Source organism: Humulus lupulus, chromosome 9 (genome assembly GCF_963169125.1).
Source record: "Humulus lupulus chromosome 9, drHumLupu1.1, whole genome shotgun sequence".
Taxonomy (NCBI): domain Eukaryota; kingdom Viridiplantae; phylum Streptophyta; class Magnoliopsida; order Rosales; family Cannabaceae; genus Humulus; species Humulus lupulus.
Window position 1 is genome coordinate 28,543,602 of NC_084801.1, and position 17,859 is coordinate 28,561,460.

Here is a 17,859-nt window from a genome sequence, read left to right on the forward strand (position 1 = left end):
ACAACCTCAAGAACCAGAGCCATTAAGAAGATCCACAAGAGAAAGAAGAAATGCCATTTCAAATGATTATGTTGTATTTCTTCAAGAACATGAGGATGACAATGGAATGATGGAAGATGATCCAATCAATTTTCATCAGGCCATTAAAAGTTCTAACTCTCAAAAGTGGATTGATGCCATGAAAGAAGAGTATAAGTCTATGCAAGACAATAAAGTTTGGGAACTTGTCCCATTACCAGACGGTGCAAAACCAATTGGTTGTAAATAGATATTTAAAACCAAGGGGGATGCAAATGGTAATGTGGAGAGGTATAAAGCGCGTCTTGTAGCTAAAGGCTATACTCAGAAAGAAGGCGTTGATTATACAGAGACTTTCTCTCCAGTTTCATCGAAAGACTCTTTTAGAATAATAATGGCACTTGTTGCTCACCTTGATCTAGAGCTACATCAAATGGATGTTAAAACCGCGTTTCTCAATGGAGACATTGACGAGACAATTTATATGGTGCAACCAGAAAACTTTGTGTTGGGAGACCCAAAGAATATGGTTTGCAAATTGACAAAATCCATCTATGGACTCAAGCAAGCTTCTCGTCAATGGTATCACAAATTTCACCAAGTAATTATCTCATTCGGTTTTGAGATGAATGTTGTTGATGATTGTGTATATCACAAGTACAGTGGGAGTAAGTATATATTCCTGGTTCTATATGTCGATGACATATTGCTTGCCACTAATGATATAGGCTTATTGCACGAAACCAAGAGATTTCTATCTAAGCATTTTGAGATGAAAGATCTTGGGGACGCCTCTTTTATATTAGGAATTCAGATACATCGACATCGTTCTCGAGGTATTCTTGGATTATCACAAAAGAGCTATATCGATAAAGTACTCAAAAGATTTGGCATGCAAGATTGTAGACCAGATGATACCCCTGTTGCTAAAGGAGACAAATTCAGTCTTAGTCAGTGCCCTAAAAGTAACCTTGAAATTCAGGAAATGCAAAAGATTCCCTATGCATCAGCTGTTGGGAGTCTGATGTATGCTCAAGTTTGTACGCGTCCGGATATTGCGTACATTGTTGGAATGTTAGGCAGATATTTAAGCAACCCTGGTATGGACCATTGGATAGCAGCCAAGAGGGTTATGAGGTGTCTTCAGAGAACAAAGGGTTACATGCTCACATATAAGAAATCAGATCGTTTGGAGGTCGTAGGGTATTCTGATTCTGATTTCGCTGGGTGCCAAGATAGCAGAAAGTCTACATCAGGCTATATTTACATGTTAGCTGGAGGAGCTATTTCTTGGAAAAGTGTCAAACAGACACTTGTAGCTTCTTCCACTATGGCAGCAAAATTTGTAGCATGCTATGAGGCATCGAATCATGGAATATGGCTGCGAAACTTTGTCACTGGGCTGCGCATTTTGGAGAATGTAGAAAGACCACTCAAGTTATTTTGTGACAATAATTCAGCAGTATTGTATTCCAACAACAACAGGAGCTCATCCAAGTCAAAGCATATTGACATAAAGTTCCTAGTTGTGAAAGAAAGAGTGCAGAGTGGACAAATATCCATAGAGCACATTGGGACACACTCCATGATAGCGGATCCGCTCACAAAAGGATTACCACCCAAGGTCTTTCATGAGCACATTGCTCATATGGGTGTGGTATTGTTTGATGATATCATGATTTAGTGAGGAGTTTGTATTTAATTTGCTTTATGTTTATTTAAGACATTTATGTATTTGGTTATTTTCTGATCAGAAATGAAGTTTTTCAATTCATTCACTCAGTTTTTTTTTTTTTGTTATTCTGACCTCACTAAAGTTTAAGGAGGACCAGTTGAAAATAGACATGTTTGATTCACATTGCATATAATTTCCATGCTACGCATCCATGATTGATCTATGTCATTTGACTATATTTGTATATGTGACCATTGATGGGTTTAGTCATGATTAATATGACAAAGACCGCTTTGATCCTATATGGATATGGTTGATGGACGAGATTGTTAAAGAATACCTTTATATGATAGCAAATTTTGAGCTCATAAGGTTGTACATTTATAAGGAAACATATGTTGCCCAAGTGGGAGATTGTTGGATTAAAATCCTATTTTATGGGCACATATGTATAATGTATAATGCTATTATAAAGTGTGATATAAAATTAAGTGACCAATTATGTTATGAATATCATAGGGTATTAAAGTGTCATGGATTTAATGTGTAGAAATAGGAAAGTGAATTTTTAATTTTATAATGGGCAAAATTGGAAATCATTAATTATAAATTAGGGTTGTGGTCCCCTATATATATGTATTATTCTATTCTGTCTGTCATCCCATTAACAAAAAAGAAAAGAGGGATTCTTCTCTCATAGAGATACATATTATATAAGAAGATCTAAACCCTCTATGCAATTTCCAACAATGACATCAGGTTAGTGCTTCCACTCTTGTGTTAATCTTCTTCTTTAATTTAGCAAAGAATCTATAGAATTATGATTTAGGATTTCTTATATATGCATTTATAATGACATGATTTTTGGATTATGTGTTGGAGATTATTGCTTGTTCCTGTTATTTGAGTGTATTAGAAATTCTAACAGGTTTTTGAATTTTTTCCATGAGATAGCATACTTGGTTTTTTGTAGTTATATTAAGATTCAATGTATTCTGAATTATTGATCCTACATTTATAAGGTAAACATGATGTCATCTCCCAAAAGACTAAATCCCAACCCTATATATATATAAATGTCACATAACATTCATCACCAACATTATCATCACTCACAATATACATTTTCTTATTTCCAGAGCACAGATGTCTGTGTTCTGGATTTTCCTCAAAGCATCGGTTTGAACATAATAAACCCCATTTGGCCTTTCCAAGGTGGGTAGCTATTTGAAACAACTCCAAGCAAAGTAAAGTTCTATGTGGTACATTACTCAATTAAGGAAGACCGGGCTTATGGGAAAGAAAAATTAATGATGGTAATGGAATATGTATGTTGAGTACAATAATAAAAACTACAGATATGGGGACAAAAAGAATCAAATGCTAGACATAATACCGTCAAAAGATGCTAGTTGTTCAGAGAAAAGTTTTGTTCACCATCTTAACATATTACCAAGTTGAATTACCAAAGAGAGTCTGCTCCATTGAGAATATAAATAGGAAACTACATGGTTTCTTTATAGACCTGTTTTAATTAATTAATAAATGAACCTCCAAAGTTGAACAGAGACCATAATTGAATATTTAGCTCGCCAAAAGATTAATTACTTGAATTAATGGGTAAAGGGTGATAGAAAAGTGTCCGGTACAAATTTGTAGTCGGATCAGAATCCGGATAGGTTCATCTAATAGCTACCCTTAGATAAGAAAAGATAACAGTGAATGATATATTTGAACGAGCTCTGGTTGAGGATTTAAGTCGAACACATGGGATGCACTAACACAAAGTACATGGCATCAAAATATCCAACAACAAAACCCCACCATTCTATAAACAAATACTGAAGAGTAGCATTAATTGGTCATAAACGGAATCTCACTTTACCTTTATCACTTTTCTTCTTACTATTGATGAATGAAAATAATGGGTATCAGCTATATGAGAAAAAGGCAAACCAAAGTGACACTCATAAATTGAAGTCGCTGCCGACGCACACAGCCTATATGTAACCGAACCAGGTAGACACGACATCAAATGGTCCAAGACATATTTTAATTTTTTTGTTGGAAATGTTAGAATGTAGTGGAAAGTGGTTTAGAAAGTAGGAAATTGTGCATGGTAAGAAGTATGGGGTTCCAACTCAAAATCAATTGGTGATGAGTGGAGTAACTCATACTCTTATAAATAGTATGATGATCCCACATACTTTCCACGTGGATTCTATTCTCTAACTGGAAAGACTTTACAATAGTCATATAATTAAGATAATATGAAGTGAAAAACCGTGTGGCAAATGAAAGAAAAGTCAAGTGAGAAGGTTTATAAGATGTTAATTAGCTTCATGCAATTACGGTCCCACATAATTTAAGATTTAAAATATAGTATATATATATTTATAGATATCTAATATGAGTGGCACTAGAGTGTACACGACGTTGCGGCGTTGGCATGTGATAACAATATTCACTGATAGTATCTCTCATAATATATTAAATTATGAATTGAACCAAGATTAATATAGTGTCAATGGCAATCGTCTAATATTTCAAACATTCAAAAACTTGAGTTTTATATAGACCCGAAAATCATGCTTGATTATAGTAGCCGTTACAAACTAATGGAAGAAAGATTATTACTAATTTTGCATACATGTCCCATCCCTATTACAATTCTATAAGTCTTTAGCAAAGTTATTAACACTGTGGAATAGTTCCTATAAATTATAAGCACCAGAAAATCAGTTATGTCAGTTTGTTTCTTGCTTTAACTAACTCCTATAAATTATAAGCACCAGAAAATCAGTTATGTCAGTTTGTTTCTTGCTTTAACTAACTTATCCATCTCAGCTGAAAATCAATCAAAGCCACTCGTATTTTTTCCATCTCAGCTGTCTATAAATACTGATTCATTCTCCTCATTTCATAGATAGATATAGAAGAAGAGCAAGAAAGAGAGAAAGAGGGCACAGAGAAAAGAGTGAGATTGGGGTTCTTGGGTTTTGTAAGGAGCTGCATATGTTGATGAATATGCAAGCTCGGGTCTGAGTGTTTTGTGAGGAAGATAAGCACTTTGAGAGGATCCAAGAGAGTTGAATCTACTTGACTGTATTGTACCAAGAAATTGTTCTTATCAATAAAGAGGAAGTTGGTGGTGTTCCAGAACTGGATTAGAACCATAGATCACTTCGATCTATTGGTCTTGAACCAGTATAATCATTGGTGTTGTTTATTGTTTTCTGCATTGTTCAATTCTCAATTTTTTTAATCTTGCATTTGATTATGCTCTTGCTTATTAGTTTGTTGTGTTTTAGTTGTTAATTTGGTTATGTTTAGTTCAATTATCCCACAAATCAGAGCCAGATCAAGAAAACAGAATCAAGATTCAATTCGCTGCAACTTGAAGCAAGAACCAATGTCATCAATGGCAAGATTCGAATTGGAAAAATTCGATGGGACTGGAGACTTTGCATTATGGAGGGAAAGTTTGAAGGGTATCCTTGTACATCAGAAGGTCTCCAAGGTTCTTGGAGATAAGAAATTACTGGCTGAAAAGAAACCAGAAGAGAAGGCATAAATGGAGGAAATGGCCTATTACACAATCATAATGTACCTGTCCAATAGTGTTCGAAGGAAGCTTGCCACAGAGAAGACAACAAAGGGAATCTAGGACAAGCTGGAAGAACTCTACATGAAGCCATCTATTGCTAGCAAGATCAATTTGCTAGAAAGGTTATATGGATTTCGTATGAATTCTTCACTTTCTTTAGATGATAATATTGACAGATTTAATGAGATTATTGTAGGTTTGGCTAACATAAATCATAAGGTTGATGAAGAGAGCCAAGCCATCATTCTGTTAAGGTCTCTTCCTATAGCATATCAAGAAGTTCAGGCTGCCATCAAGTATGGCAGGGATGTTATCTCTTTGGCAGATGTTCATGGAGCACTCAAGTCTAAAGATTTCGAATTGCAATTGGAGAAGGAATCTAGGAAGGAAGAAGTGTACCTAGCAAGAGGAAGAACAACAAAGAGAGGAAGTTCAAAGAGTAAACATCACCACTCTCAACCAAGATCGAAATCCAGGGAGAAAGAAACCAGAAAATGTTACTTCTGTGGAAAACTTGGACATTTGCAAAGATATTGCAATAAGTATAAAGAACAGCAAGGCCTAAACAAGTCCCAGAATAGAGATAGAAAAGACAACAAATCTTACTACAAGAAGAGAGATTCAGTTGCTGTAGCAGAAGACAGTGATGACTGCTCAACAGATGGAGAATTGTTTTCCACCTCAGAATCATCAATAAACAGGGAGTGGATTCTCGATTCTGGATGCACATATCACATGTGTCCAAATCAGGAATCATTTTTTGATTATAAATCTGTTGATGGAGGCAAAGTTCTAATGGGAAATGACTTTTCTTGCAGGATCATTGGAACTGGAAAGATTGCCATCAAACAATATGATGGAGGAATCAAGGTGCTGAAGAATGTTAGACACATTCCAGAATTGAGGAGAAATCTCATATCTCTTGGAGCACTTGAAGATGAGGGATATGGATACAAATCCATGAATGGTAGTCTAAGGATTACTAAAGGTTCTTTGATAGTGATGAAATGGGATAAGATCAATGGTCTGTACATTCTGCAAGGAGAAACTGTACCTACTGCAGAAGTAAGCTTATTGAAAGGGCAAGAATCTGATATGCAGCTCTGGCATCACAGACTTGGACATATCAGTGAACAAGGCCTCAAATAATTGCATAAACAAGGTATCATTGAAAATTTAAATTCTTGTACCTTACCATTTTGTGAAGCGTGTGTTTTAGGGAAACAACACAAGCTGAAATTTACACCAGCAAGACACACTACAAAGAAGATTCTTGAATATGTGCATGCTGATCTTTGGGGGCCATACAAAGTGCCTACACACTCAGTTAAGCAATACTTTCTTTCTATAGTTGATGATTATAGTAGGTGTTTATGGACATATCTGTTGACAACTAAGAATGAATGCTTAGAATAGTTTAAGATTTGGAAAACTCATGTGGAAAACCAAACTGATCTTAAGGTTAAGAACTTAAGGACTGATAATGGTTTAGAATTCATTTACTCAGAATTTAATAAACTATGAGAAGAGAATGGAATCACTAGGCATAGAACTGTAGTGAAGACACCAGAAAAGAATGGTGTAGCTGAAAGAATGTGTTATCCCCAAAAATTGGAGATCGATGACGTGGCAATAGAGGTGACAAGTGGCAGTACATGGTCCGTAAAAGACACATTAATAAGTCAATAAATATATTGGCTCCTCAGAGTTGTGATAAAGTGATCTAGCTTAGGAGTAGCCGAGTAGGCCATTGAAGAATTTTGACTGGCTTGAGAAGTGTCATGATAGACCATAGATGTGCCGTGTTAGACAAGATAAATGTCATGCTAGACCAGAGATGTGCCATGTTAGACCAGAGATGTGTCATGACCGACCAGCCAAGTGCATATCCTACCAGCTAAGTGCATGACTGCCCAGTCATAGAGTATACTGGCGTGCACATAAGGTATAATAGCGTGCACATAAAGTATACTAGCGTGCACTTCAACAGTATACTGGCGTGCACATAGAGTATACTAGCGTGCACATAAGGTATACTCGCGTGCACTTCAACACAGGCAATCTGCCCAGTGAAGGTGTGTTCGACCAGATTGAAGGTGATATGGATCAACTAGATAGAGCATGACTACGTCAAGATTCCCAGAAACAGCTTCAACAAGAATCGGTCTTAGCTTACGCGGGAATCTCTCATTCTTCCCACAAATTTGGTGTTCTAATACATTTTGAATATTAATGTAATTTAAATATAATGAGAATAATAAAATATCTAGATTATGGGGATATCATCTGTACGATCCTAAGCCTATAAATACAAGGCTTATGGCATCATAAAGGGGACTTTTTTGGGCTCTTTCTTTTTTGAACTTTTGATCTAAGTTTTCTAGAGAGAGAAAGTATTTGCATTTGAGAGAATTCTTGTATTTTTGTAATCTGCACTGAAGAAACTCAGTTGACTCAACTTCATCTGATCTTGAGTGCAGATCTATAATCATAACTCTAAGTGGATTAGGCTATTACCAACATATTGGGGCTGAACCACTATAAAAATTGCGTGTGTTATTTACTTTCTTTTCAAAATCGTCTGTGTCGTTTATTTTCTCTTGAATGCTTTATCGTTTTTGACGTTCCTTGTTAAATAAAATGAGATGTTTGCTGTTCAGTTCAGGGTTAGAAAAACCATTTTGGGGGGAAGCTCTAGCAACTGCTACCTACTTAGTAAATAGAAGTCCTAACAGATCCTTCGGCTTGAAAACTCCTTATGAAATGTGGTATACCAGAATCCCAAACTTAATGCACCTAAAGACATTTGGCTGTACAGCATATGTACACCAATCTATTGAAAAACTAGAGCCTAGATCAGTTAAAGGAACCTTCCTTGGCTATGCTTTAGGTACTAAGGGATATAGAATCTGCATTTCTAAAAGGGGTAGGCCAAAAGTAGTAATTGCTAGGAATGTCGTTTCTAATGAGTATGAAATTCCCCAATTAACAGCCAAGAAAGGTAGTTGCTTTACTGATGATACAGGTCTATCAGAAACCAAGAATACTACAAGTATTGAGATAGACAAGGAGCTGACAGATGGAGATGCAACAGAACAGCAAACAGAGGCTGCTGATCAAACAGATGCACTAGATGAACATGGTGAGGAAGATCTAGCAGATTACCAACTAGCAAGAGATAGAACAAGGAGAGAAATTCACCCTCCATCAAGGTTTGCTGAAGCAGATCTGACAGCATTTGCACTGGCAGTGGTACAACAGACTGAAATTGCAGAGCCAGACAGTTATGAAGAGGCAATCTCAGGTGGACACAAGTCTCAATGGTTGCAGGCCATGGATGAGGAGATGGATTCTCTTAGGAAGAACAAGACTTGGGTGGTAGTGCCAAAACCAGATGACAAGAAGGTCATAGAGTGCAAATGGATTCTCAAGGTGAAAGAGGGAATAAATGAGAAGGAACCAATGAGGTTCAAAGCCAGATTAGTGGCTAAGGGTTTCACTCAGGTGGAAGGTGTTGACTACACTAAAATCTTCTCACCTGTAGTGAAATACAAGACTATAAGGTTGATGCTATCCTTGCAGCCCAACTAGAGTTTGAAGTTGAACAACTTGATGTGAAAACAACTTTTCTAAACAGATTCTTAGATGAAGATATCTACATGAAGCAACCACCTAGTTTTCAGGTGGAACAGAAGGGAGTTGAGCTAGTATGTAAGCTAAACATGTCCTTATATGGACTGAAACAGTCCCCAAGGCAATGGAACAAGAGGTTTGACACATACATGCAACAAATTGGGTTCAAGAGATCAGCTTATGATCAGTGCCTATACTACAAAAACCTTGAGTTATCCACAGCAGTATTTCTACTACTCTATGTGGAGGACATGCTCATTATGAGTAAAGATCAAGCAGTGATCAAAAGCATTAAAACCAAACTCAAGAGAGAATTTGAAATGAAAGAGCTCAGACCAGTTCAGAAAATCCTTGGTATTGAAGTATCCAGAAACAAAAAGGAAGGAAAGCTGAGTTTGAAGCAATCCTGCTACATTAAGAAGATAATTCAGAAGTTCAACATGGAAGAAGCTAAGAGTACCTCTATCCCTCTAGGAGGGCAGTTCATGTTGTCAACAGAACAATTCCCCACCAATGCAGAAGAATTGGAAGAGATGAGGGATGTACCCTATGCTATGGTGTTAGAATGCCTAATGTATGTGATGGTGAGTACAAGACCTGATCTTGCACATGCTCTTAGTATTCTAAGCAGGTTCATGTCCAATCCTGGCATTGAACATTGGAAGGCTCTCAAGTGGTTACTAAGATACTTGAAGGGCACTTGGAATTATGGTTTGACCTATGAGAAAGCCAAAGGTGATCTTGAGCTGAAAGGGTTTGTATATGCAGATTATGCATCTAATAGAGACACAAGAAGATCAACCACTGCCTATATGTTTATGAAAAATCAAAATTGTATAAGTTGGAAGGCTCAATTACAATCCGTGGTTGCTCTTTCAACAACAGAGGCAGAATTTATGGCCACCACTGAAGCTTTTAAGGAAGCATTGTGGCTCCAAGGCATTCTGCAGGAACTGAAACAGATGAAAGACAAAGTAACAATGTACTCAGATAGCCAATCTTCTATTCATCTATGCAAGAATCCTGTGTATCATGAAAAGAGCAAGCACATAGATATAAGGCTCTATTGGATTAGAGAAAAGATAGAGGAAGAAGTGGTTGAACTGGAGAAGGTCAGATCAGAGGACAACCCAGCTGATGTTGGGACTAAAGCCCTGACAGTTAGTAAGTTTAGGCATTGTCTAAACTTTCTCAATCTCAGAAACTGAGTATCTAAGATCCCTGGGACACCACCTATGATGGCTGTCATTATTCATCAACTCTACAGCTTATGATTTAAAGGAACTAGGTGGAATTTGTGGAATAGTTCCTATAAATTATAAGCACCAGAAAATCAGTTATGTCAGTTAGTTTATTGCTTTAACTAACTTATCCATCTCAGCTGAAAATCAATCAAGGCCACTCGTATTTTTTCCATCTCAGCTGCCTATAAATACTGATTCATTCTCCTCATTTCATAGATAGATATAGAAGAAGAGCAAGAAAGAGAGAAAGAGGGTATAGAGAAAAGAGTGAGATTGGGGTTCTTGGGTTTTGTAAGGAGCTGCATATGTTGATGAATATGCAAGCTCGGGTCTGAGTGTTTTGTGAGGAAGATAAGCACTCTGAGAGGATCCAAGAGAGTTGAATCTACTTGACTGTATTGTACCAAGAAATTGTTCTTATCAATAAAGAGGAAGTTGGTGGTGTTCCAGAACTGGATTAGAGCCATAGATCACTTCGATCTATTGGTCTTGAACCAGTATAATCATTGGTGTTGTTTATTGTTTTCTGCATTGTTCAATTCTCAATTTTTTAATCTTGCATTTGATTGTGCTCTTGCTTATTAGTTTGTTGTGTTTTAGTTGTTAATTTGGTTCTGTTTAGTTCAATTATCCCACAAACACCAATATCCAGAGCCGGCTATGTGGCTGTGCAACCTGGGCTATTGCCCAAGGCCCAATTCATTTACTTACCTTTTCAGTTTTTTTTTATTAAAATAAATGAAATCAAACGTGTTCCCACTTTTAAAGGAAAGATTCTGTTATACCCAAAAATTGGAGAATGCATCCTAGGAGGCTAAGGAGAATGCATTCTAGGAGAGCCAAGGGGAGTGGTCCTAGGAGACCCCAAGGAGGATGTGGTCCTAGGAGACCCCAAGGGAGTGGTCTTAGGAGACCCCAAGGAGAAAGTGGTCTTAGGAGACCCCAAGGAGGATGTGGTCCTAAGAGACCCCAAGGGTGTGTAGGAGGCAAGCCTCCCAAGGTTTCCTAAGTGTTGGCTCGAACGTGTCCAAGGTAAGTAGCTAAGGAGGAGGAGTCTCATGCAAGAGGAAGGAGACTTAGATTTTGATAAGGAGAGCCTATACAATGTTCGATCAGACATGTTTGGGAGGTGCTAAAGGAGAATGCCTTGATCTTGTCCAAGGTGAGATGTTATGGAGGAGGTTGCCTCAATGTTGTCCAAGGTGAGGTGCCAAGGAGGTTGCCTCAATGTTGTCCAAGGTGAGGTGCCAAGGAGGTTGCCTCAGACCACCTTGGTCCGAGGAGAAGCCAAGGAGATTGGTTCAAGGAGGAACATGGCATGCTAGAGGAGAGTGCCATGTTAGAGGAGAGAAGTGCATGTCCTACCACCATGCACGTTCAACCCACGAAAACATGTCCTACCACCATGCATGTCCTACCACCATGCACGTCTGACCAACACTTGCATGGGTGATCAGTAGGAGGTGGATCAACTAGCTAGAGGAGACTAAGTCAAGATTCCCAGAGACAGCTTCAACAACATACGCGAGAATCTCTCATTCTTCCCACAAATGGGGGGTTTGTTACATTTCGAATTTTGAATGTTTAAATGTAATAAATATAATAAAATATCCCTATCATAAAGGGATATCAGTTGAGGATCCCAGGCCTATAAATAAGAGAGCTTATGGGATGAAAGAGGGTTCTTCTTGGGCTTCTTCTTTCTAGAGAGAGAAAATTGGGACTGTGTATTCTAGAGAGAGAAAATTGGGTCTGAGTATTCTAGAGAGAGAACTCTTGCTATTTTTAATTGAGATTAATCACTAATTTTTATTTAATTATTAATTAATCACTACTTATTAGTACTACTTTTTTTTTATTGTTGTAGAAATATCACTGCATAGATCAGAAAATTAATTGAAAAGGGTATTGGGCAATTGGCGACTCTAAATTTGTGACAATGAATTTTTACAATTTGAAGCTTTTAAACTTTGAAGATGGAATTAGCAGCGAATACCAGGTTCTTTTGTTCCTTTTTTCACTTCTAATTTAATAAATTATTACTATATTGATTGTTCTTTGAAACATTATATTAGTTCTTGTGGTTTTTTTTTCACTATGCCTCCTAAGATTAGAAAACATGAGTCTGGGTATGAAAAACGTAAGAAAAAGAAAAAAATTGAGGAGTTAACTCAATCTCAAAGAAGAGCTCTTGATAAATTTATTATAAAAGAACCACAACTTTCTTTAGAAAATCATAATTATGACATTGTTGATGTTGAAATTCTTGAAAACATGGTTCCTAATGAGAATGTTAGTATTGAGAATGAAACTGAAAGTGTTGATGTGGAAAATAGACGTGACGTGCCCATTGAAAATGATAATGTGAAAAATAATAGTGACGTGCCCATTGAAAATGATAATATGGAAAATCAAAATTCTAATACTAAAAATAGTGATGATGATCATTTGAATAATTCACTTGAAAATGAAGATGTTTTAGAGGATAATGATAATAACAATGAAGAGCAATCAAACCGATTTGAACATTTGCTTGATATATTTGATCCAAGAAATTGGGATGCTCTTGATTAAAAAATGATTGATGTATTAGTGATGAATGGTCCAAAAAGAGATTGTTCTATTATGAGTGGTTCTAAAGCTAAATTTTCTAGACGATTCACTGCTAATTTGTATACTAGAGTTTTATCAAATGGAGAGAAGTGTGATCGAGATTGGCTTGTTTATTCAAAAGAATTAGATAGAGTATTTTGTTTTTGTTGCAAAGTTTTTAAAAGTGGGATTGGTAGAGGCATGTTAACAAATGAAGGCTTTAGTGATTGGGCACATATTGGTGAAAGACTTAAAGAGCATGAAATCAGTAAGGAACATGTTATAAATATGACCACTTGGTATGAATTGCGTCTAAGGCTCGAAAAGAATCAAACGATTGATAAAGCTACTCAAAGACTAATTGAAAAAGAAAAAGATCATTGGAAAAAAGTTTTACTAAGAATTATTTTAATAGTGAAATTTCTTGCTAAACATAACTTGGCATTTCGTGGTTCTAATGAGAAATTGTATCAAAATAGTAATGGAAATTTTTTGGGCTTAATTGAAATGTTGGCAGAGTTTGACCCTATTATCCAAGAACATGTTAAACGCATTACAAATAATGATATTCATATTCATTATCTTGGACATAACATCCAAAACGAGTTAATACTTGTGCTTGCTTCTGCAATTAAAACTGAAATCATTAAAAAAGTTAAACAAGCAAAGTATTTTTCTGTGATACTTGATTGTACTCCTGATGTTAGTCATCAAGAGCATATGTCCTTGATATTGAGATATGTGGATGTTTCTTCACATTCTGTTAGCATTGAAGAATCATTTTTAGGATTTTTAAATGTGAATGATACAACTGGTCACAGACTTTTTGATGTTCTACAAAATGATTTGAAAAAACTTAATCTTGACATATTTGATGTGCGGGGACAAGGTTATGATAATGGGTCAAATATGAAAGGAAAACATCAAGGTGCACAAAAGAAATTTTTAGACATAAATCCAAGAGCCTTTTATACTCCTTGTGGTTGTCATAGTCTTAATTTGACATTATGTGACATGGCTGAATCATGTAGTAAAGCTAGAGATTTTTTTGGAGTTATTCAGTGTATTTATACGATTTTTGCCAATTCTACTAAGAGATGGAAAATTTTGAAAGATAATGTGAAAGGATTGACTCCAAAATCATTGTCATCCACTCGTTGGGAGAGTCGTGTAGATAATGTTAAAGCTATAAGATCTCAAATGTCAAATTTTAGAGAAGCTTTACTTGAAGTGTCAGAAAAGGATGAACTTGATTCTAAAATAAGAAGTGAAGAAAAATCCTTAGCAACAAATGAGCTTGGTGATTTTGAGTTTTTAATAGCAATTATTATTTGGTTTGAAATATTATTTGCTATTAATTTAGTTAGCAAGCTTTTACAATCAAAGGATATGCTTATTGATGTTGCTATGGAAAAAAATAAAAGGGTTAATTTCTTTTTTCGTGGGATATAGAGAAACAGGTTTTTATAATGCCTTGAATAATGCTAAGGAAATTGCTATTGAAATGAATATTGATCCAGTTTTTCCTCAAAGGCGCACAATTCGAAGAAAAAGACAATTTGATGAGAATTTGAATACATCTGTTGAGTTATCTGGAGAGGAATCTTTTAGAGTTAATTATTTTCTTTACCTTGTTGATCAAGCCATTGTTTCTCTTACTAAGCGATTTGAACAATATCAAGAATATGAAAATATTTTTGGTTTCTTGTTTACTTCTGACAAGCTCCAATCGTTAGACAATGTAAGTTTGAAGTCTTGTTGTAGTCATTTTGAAAAGGCATTGAAACATAATGAACATTATGATATTGATGGGAATGAATTATATGTGGAGTTAAAGTTATTAACATAAATCTTGCCTAGGAAAAAAATGAGAGCTATTGATATATTAAAGTTTTTGAAAGGCTTAGATTGTTTTCCTAATGCAGTTATTGCGTATAGAATTTTGTTGACTATTCTCGTGACAGTTGCTTCTGCAGAAAGAAGTTTTTCAAAATTGAAGTTGTTGAAGTCCTACTTGCGGTCTACCATGTTACAAGAAAGGCTTAATGGATTAGCATTGATCGCGATTGAAAATGATATTTTGGAGACTGTAAATATGAAGAGTTGGTTGATGAATTTGCTTCAAAAAGTGTGCGAAGGATGGCTCTTTTTAAGTAGAATATTGATATTAGCTTAAAGTTTGTAATGGAAAAATAACAATTTTAATAAAATAGTTTGAATTTTTGGTGCTTAATTTTGTAAAATATATAATCGTAACAATAATATTTGAAAATATTATTAGTTTTTAGTTAAACTTTTTTTTTTGTTAGGGGGCCAAATTTTTAGATTAGAACAGGTCCTCCAAAATATTTAAGACGACCCTACCAATAATATCTAAATCTCTGTAATTCAAGAAACACTTCTGGGATTTTTGGACACAAATGGAGTCATGTAATTGAAAAGTAGTGTAATTCTTCAATAACTTTGCATTAGGGTCATCCCAATTCACTGAGTATTGAATCTTAAACAAATTCCCAACTCGATGTGGGAAAGGAGTCTCAGAAGGTGAGATTTCGTTCATTTTCCCACCATAAGGGTTGAAAACGAACTTGATTTTACCTAACTCGATCATCTTCTTTCATATCCATTCCAGCCCATCTTTCGAAATCAGAGTCTGAACATAATCCGATTTTCGTTTGCCAAAAACTGCGTTGTTAAGATTTCGATCGAGGAGAACATTTGGTGAGGTCGCATTATCCAAACCCCACCAAAGAACATAGTCTATCCATCTCATTTCCATACAATTCTCATTCTTTAAACCCAACAGAGGAAACTCCTTCACTAATAACGATACCAATTCGTTTGCATTTCCAAGATACGCAGCTAATATCGAAATTCTAATAGTTTTTGTACCTTTCTTCACTTTCGAACTGATTGGTTGTACTAACATCCTCATAAAAAGATTGTCGTTTGTTGTAGGCACCACTTGTTGCCACTGAGAAACGACATCAGTCGCGTTCTGGCCTTGGTCCAATATTTTCTCCACTCTAAAAACTGTGACGGTTTTAGGAATTAGAACAAATCTCAACTTGTACGACAAAACAACACCAAAACTCCCGGCTCCACCCCCTCGAATGGCCCAGAACAGGCCTTCCCCCATCGAATTTCTGTCAAGAATTTCTCCCTTAACATTTATATTTGAGTGTCGAGGATGTAATCAATGACCAAATCATACTTCCTTATCATGTTATTGTACCCTCCGCCGGTTATGTGGTCTCGGCGACGACTGTGGGGCATATCCCTGCAGGGAAGCCAAGGACTCTGCTCTTCTCCTAGATTCTGTAGTAGAGTTCACCGAGTGTTACTCCAGCCTGAACCCAGACCGTCTGGTCGACGACGTTGACGGAGATCGATTGGAGTTGAAACATGTCGAGAATGACAAACTTTTCATCGAAGACGTAGGATCTTCACAGGGCGTTTCGGATGTAGTTCTGGAGAACAGAGTCATAGGACGAGTTTGATTGAGAGTAGACTGAGTTGGAAACTCGGTCACTGGGGTTGGTGTGATTATCTAAGCACGGGAGGAAAGTGTTGTAGAGAGAATCAGAGGAAGTTGATAAAGCAAAGAGAGTAAGAACTAAAAGGATTGGCATGTGAAGCATTCTTGTCTTTCCCATTTTAACCATTTTAGTTTTGGGCTTGGTTCTTTCTTAAGTTGGAGTTGTTTATGTAAAAGAAATACTAGTGGAATTTTCTCGGGAATTTTCTCGGGAGTTGTTTATGTTCTTTCTTAAGTTGGAGTTATTTTAAATGTTTATTGAATAATAAAAAATAAATAAAATTGTACTATGTATTTACTTTCCCAAAATATATTTTCTTTTAGAAAAACAAGAAAAATCTCACCATCTCTAACAAAATCACTCTCACCGATTTTTCCAAGAACTCGCCAGTTTCTTCCCAAAAGAAAAACCAAACACTAATTAAGATAGATTTTTTTTCCTAAACCGATTGCTAAGAAAATGAATATCATTTTAAAATAGGAAAAGATAATGTTGTCCTTTGTCCTACACAGGTATGCTATTTTTTTTTTTTTTTTTTTTAGCGGTAATCATTCTTTATATATTTTGTTCCCTAAAATGAATTATTGCTGTAAGATTTCTTTCTTTTTTTTTAATTGTTGTATGTTTATTTTCACAATTATTTAACTTAAAATCTAATTTTTTTTCACCAAAGTCCCATCCCCAAACTAGGATTCTTATTTTTTTTTTCTTCCTCATTTTTAGTTCTCTCTAAAGCATAAACTCATTTATTCTGTACAAATCGAAATGCAAAGTCAATTAAAATACTTCCTCTGGTGATGATTACTCCAACTATAAAGAAAACAAAGCTCGGCTCCTTAACTAAAATTCTGCTTTTTATTTTTAAAACCTAAAATTATTTTCTATAAACAAGTAGGAGTATTTGATATTATTTTCTCAAAACAAATTTTTAAAATAAAGTTACAGAAAAATAAAAAATTTTAACATCAACAAAAAGTTATTTTTAGTTCTCAAAATATTTTTTGTCAATTATTTTTCTCACCTAACAATTTTACTTATTATTATCTCACATCATTTTCTCTCTCATTAATTTATTTTCCTTACTTTTTCTCTCATCGCTTTTTCTGACATCACTTTTGATCTATTTATTTTCTCTCTTTCATTACTTATTATCTCGTAATTTCCACTCTCATCACTTCATATATCCTCATTTTTTTTATCTCGTCATTTTCTTTTGCATAAGTTTCTCTCTCATCACTTATTATCTCGTAATTTTCACTCTCATCACTTCATATATCCTCATTTTTTCTCTTCTCATTTTTTTTATCTCGTCATTTTCTTTTGCATCAATTTCTCTCTCATTTTTTTTCTTGCATTAATTTCTCTCTTCTTAAATTTTCTTTCTCAAAATTTCTCTCCTTATTTTTCATCATTTTTTATTTCACATTAATTTATTTCATTATTTATTACAAACTTTTAAAATATTTTCTCTTTGTAAATATATTTATTACTTTTTTATTTAAGATGTTTTTTAAAAAAAATTAAACTAAAAAATTATTTTTAGAAAACATT

The 17,859-nt window shown here is 35.3% G+C and overlaps 1 protein-coding gene and 1 pseudogene across 1 annotated transcript; one reads left to right on the top strand and one right to left on the bottom strand.

Annotated features, from left to right (window-relative positions):
* The first annotated feature begins 12,274 nt into the window (after window positions 1–12,274).
* LOC133799557 (uncharacterized) lies at window positions 12,275–15,002 on the top strand (annotated as a pseudogene).
* A 201-nt stretch (window positions 15,003–15,203) lies between these two features.
* Window positions 15,204–16,565, bottom strand: LOC133801152 (berberine bridge enzyme-like 19). Its single transcript, XM_062239308.1, has one exon. It carries the CDS (start codon window positions 15,906–15,908, stop codon window positions 15,387–15,389), a length of 522 nt encoding a protein of 173 aa, XP_062095292.1. The 5' UTR covers window positions 15,909–16,565; the 3' UTR covers window positions 15,204–15,386.
* Window positions 16,566–17,859: the final 1,294 nt, after the last annotated feature.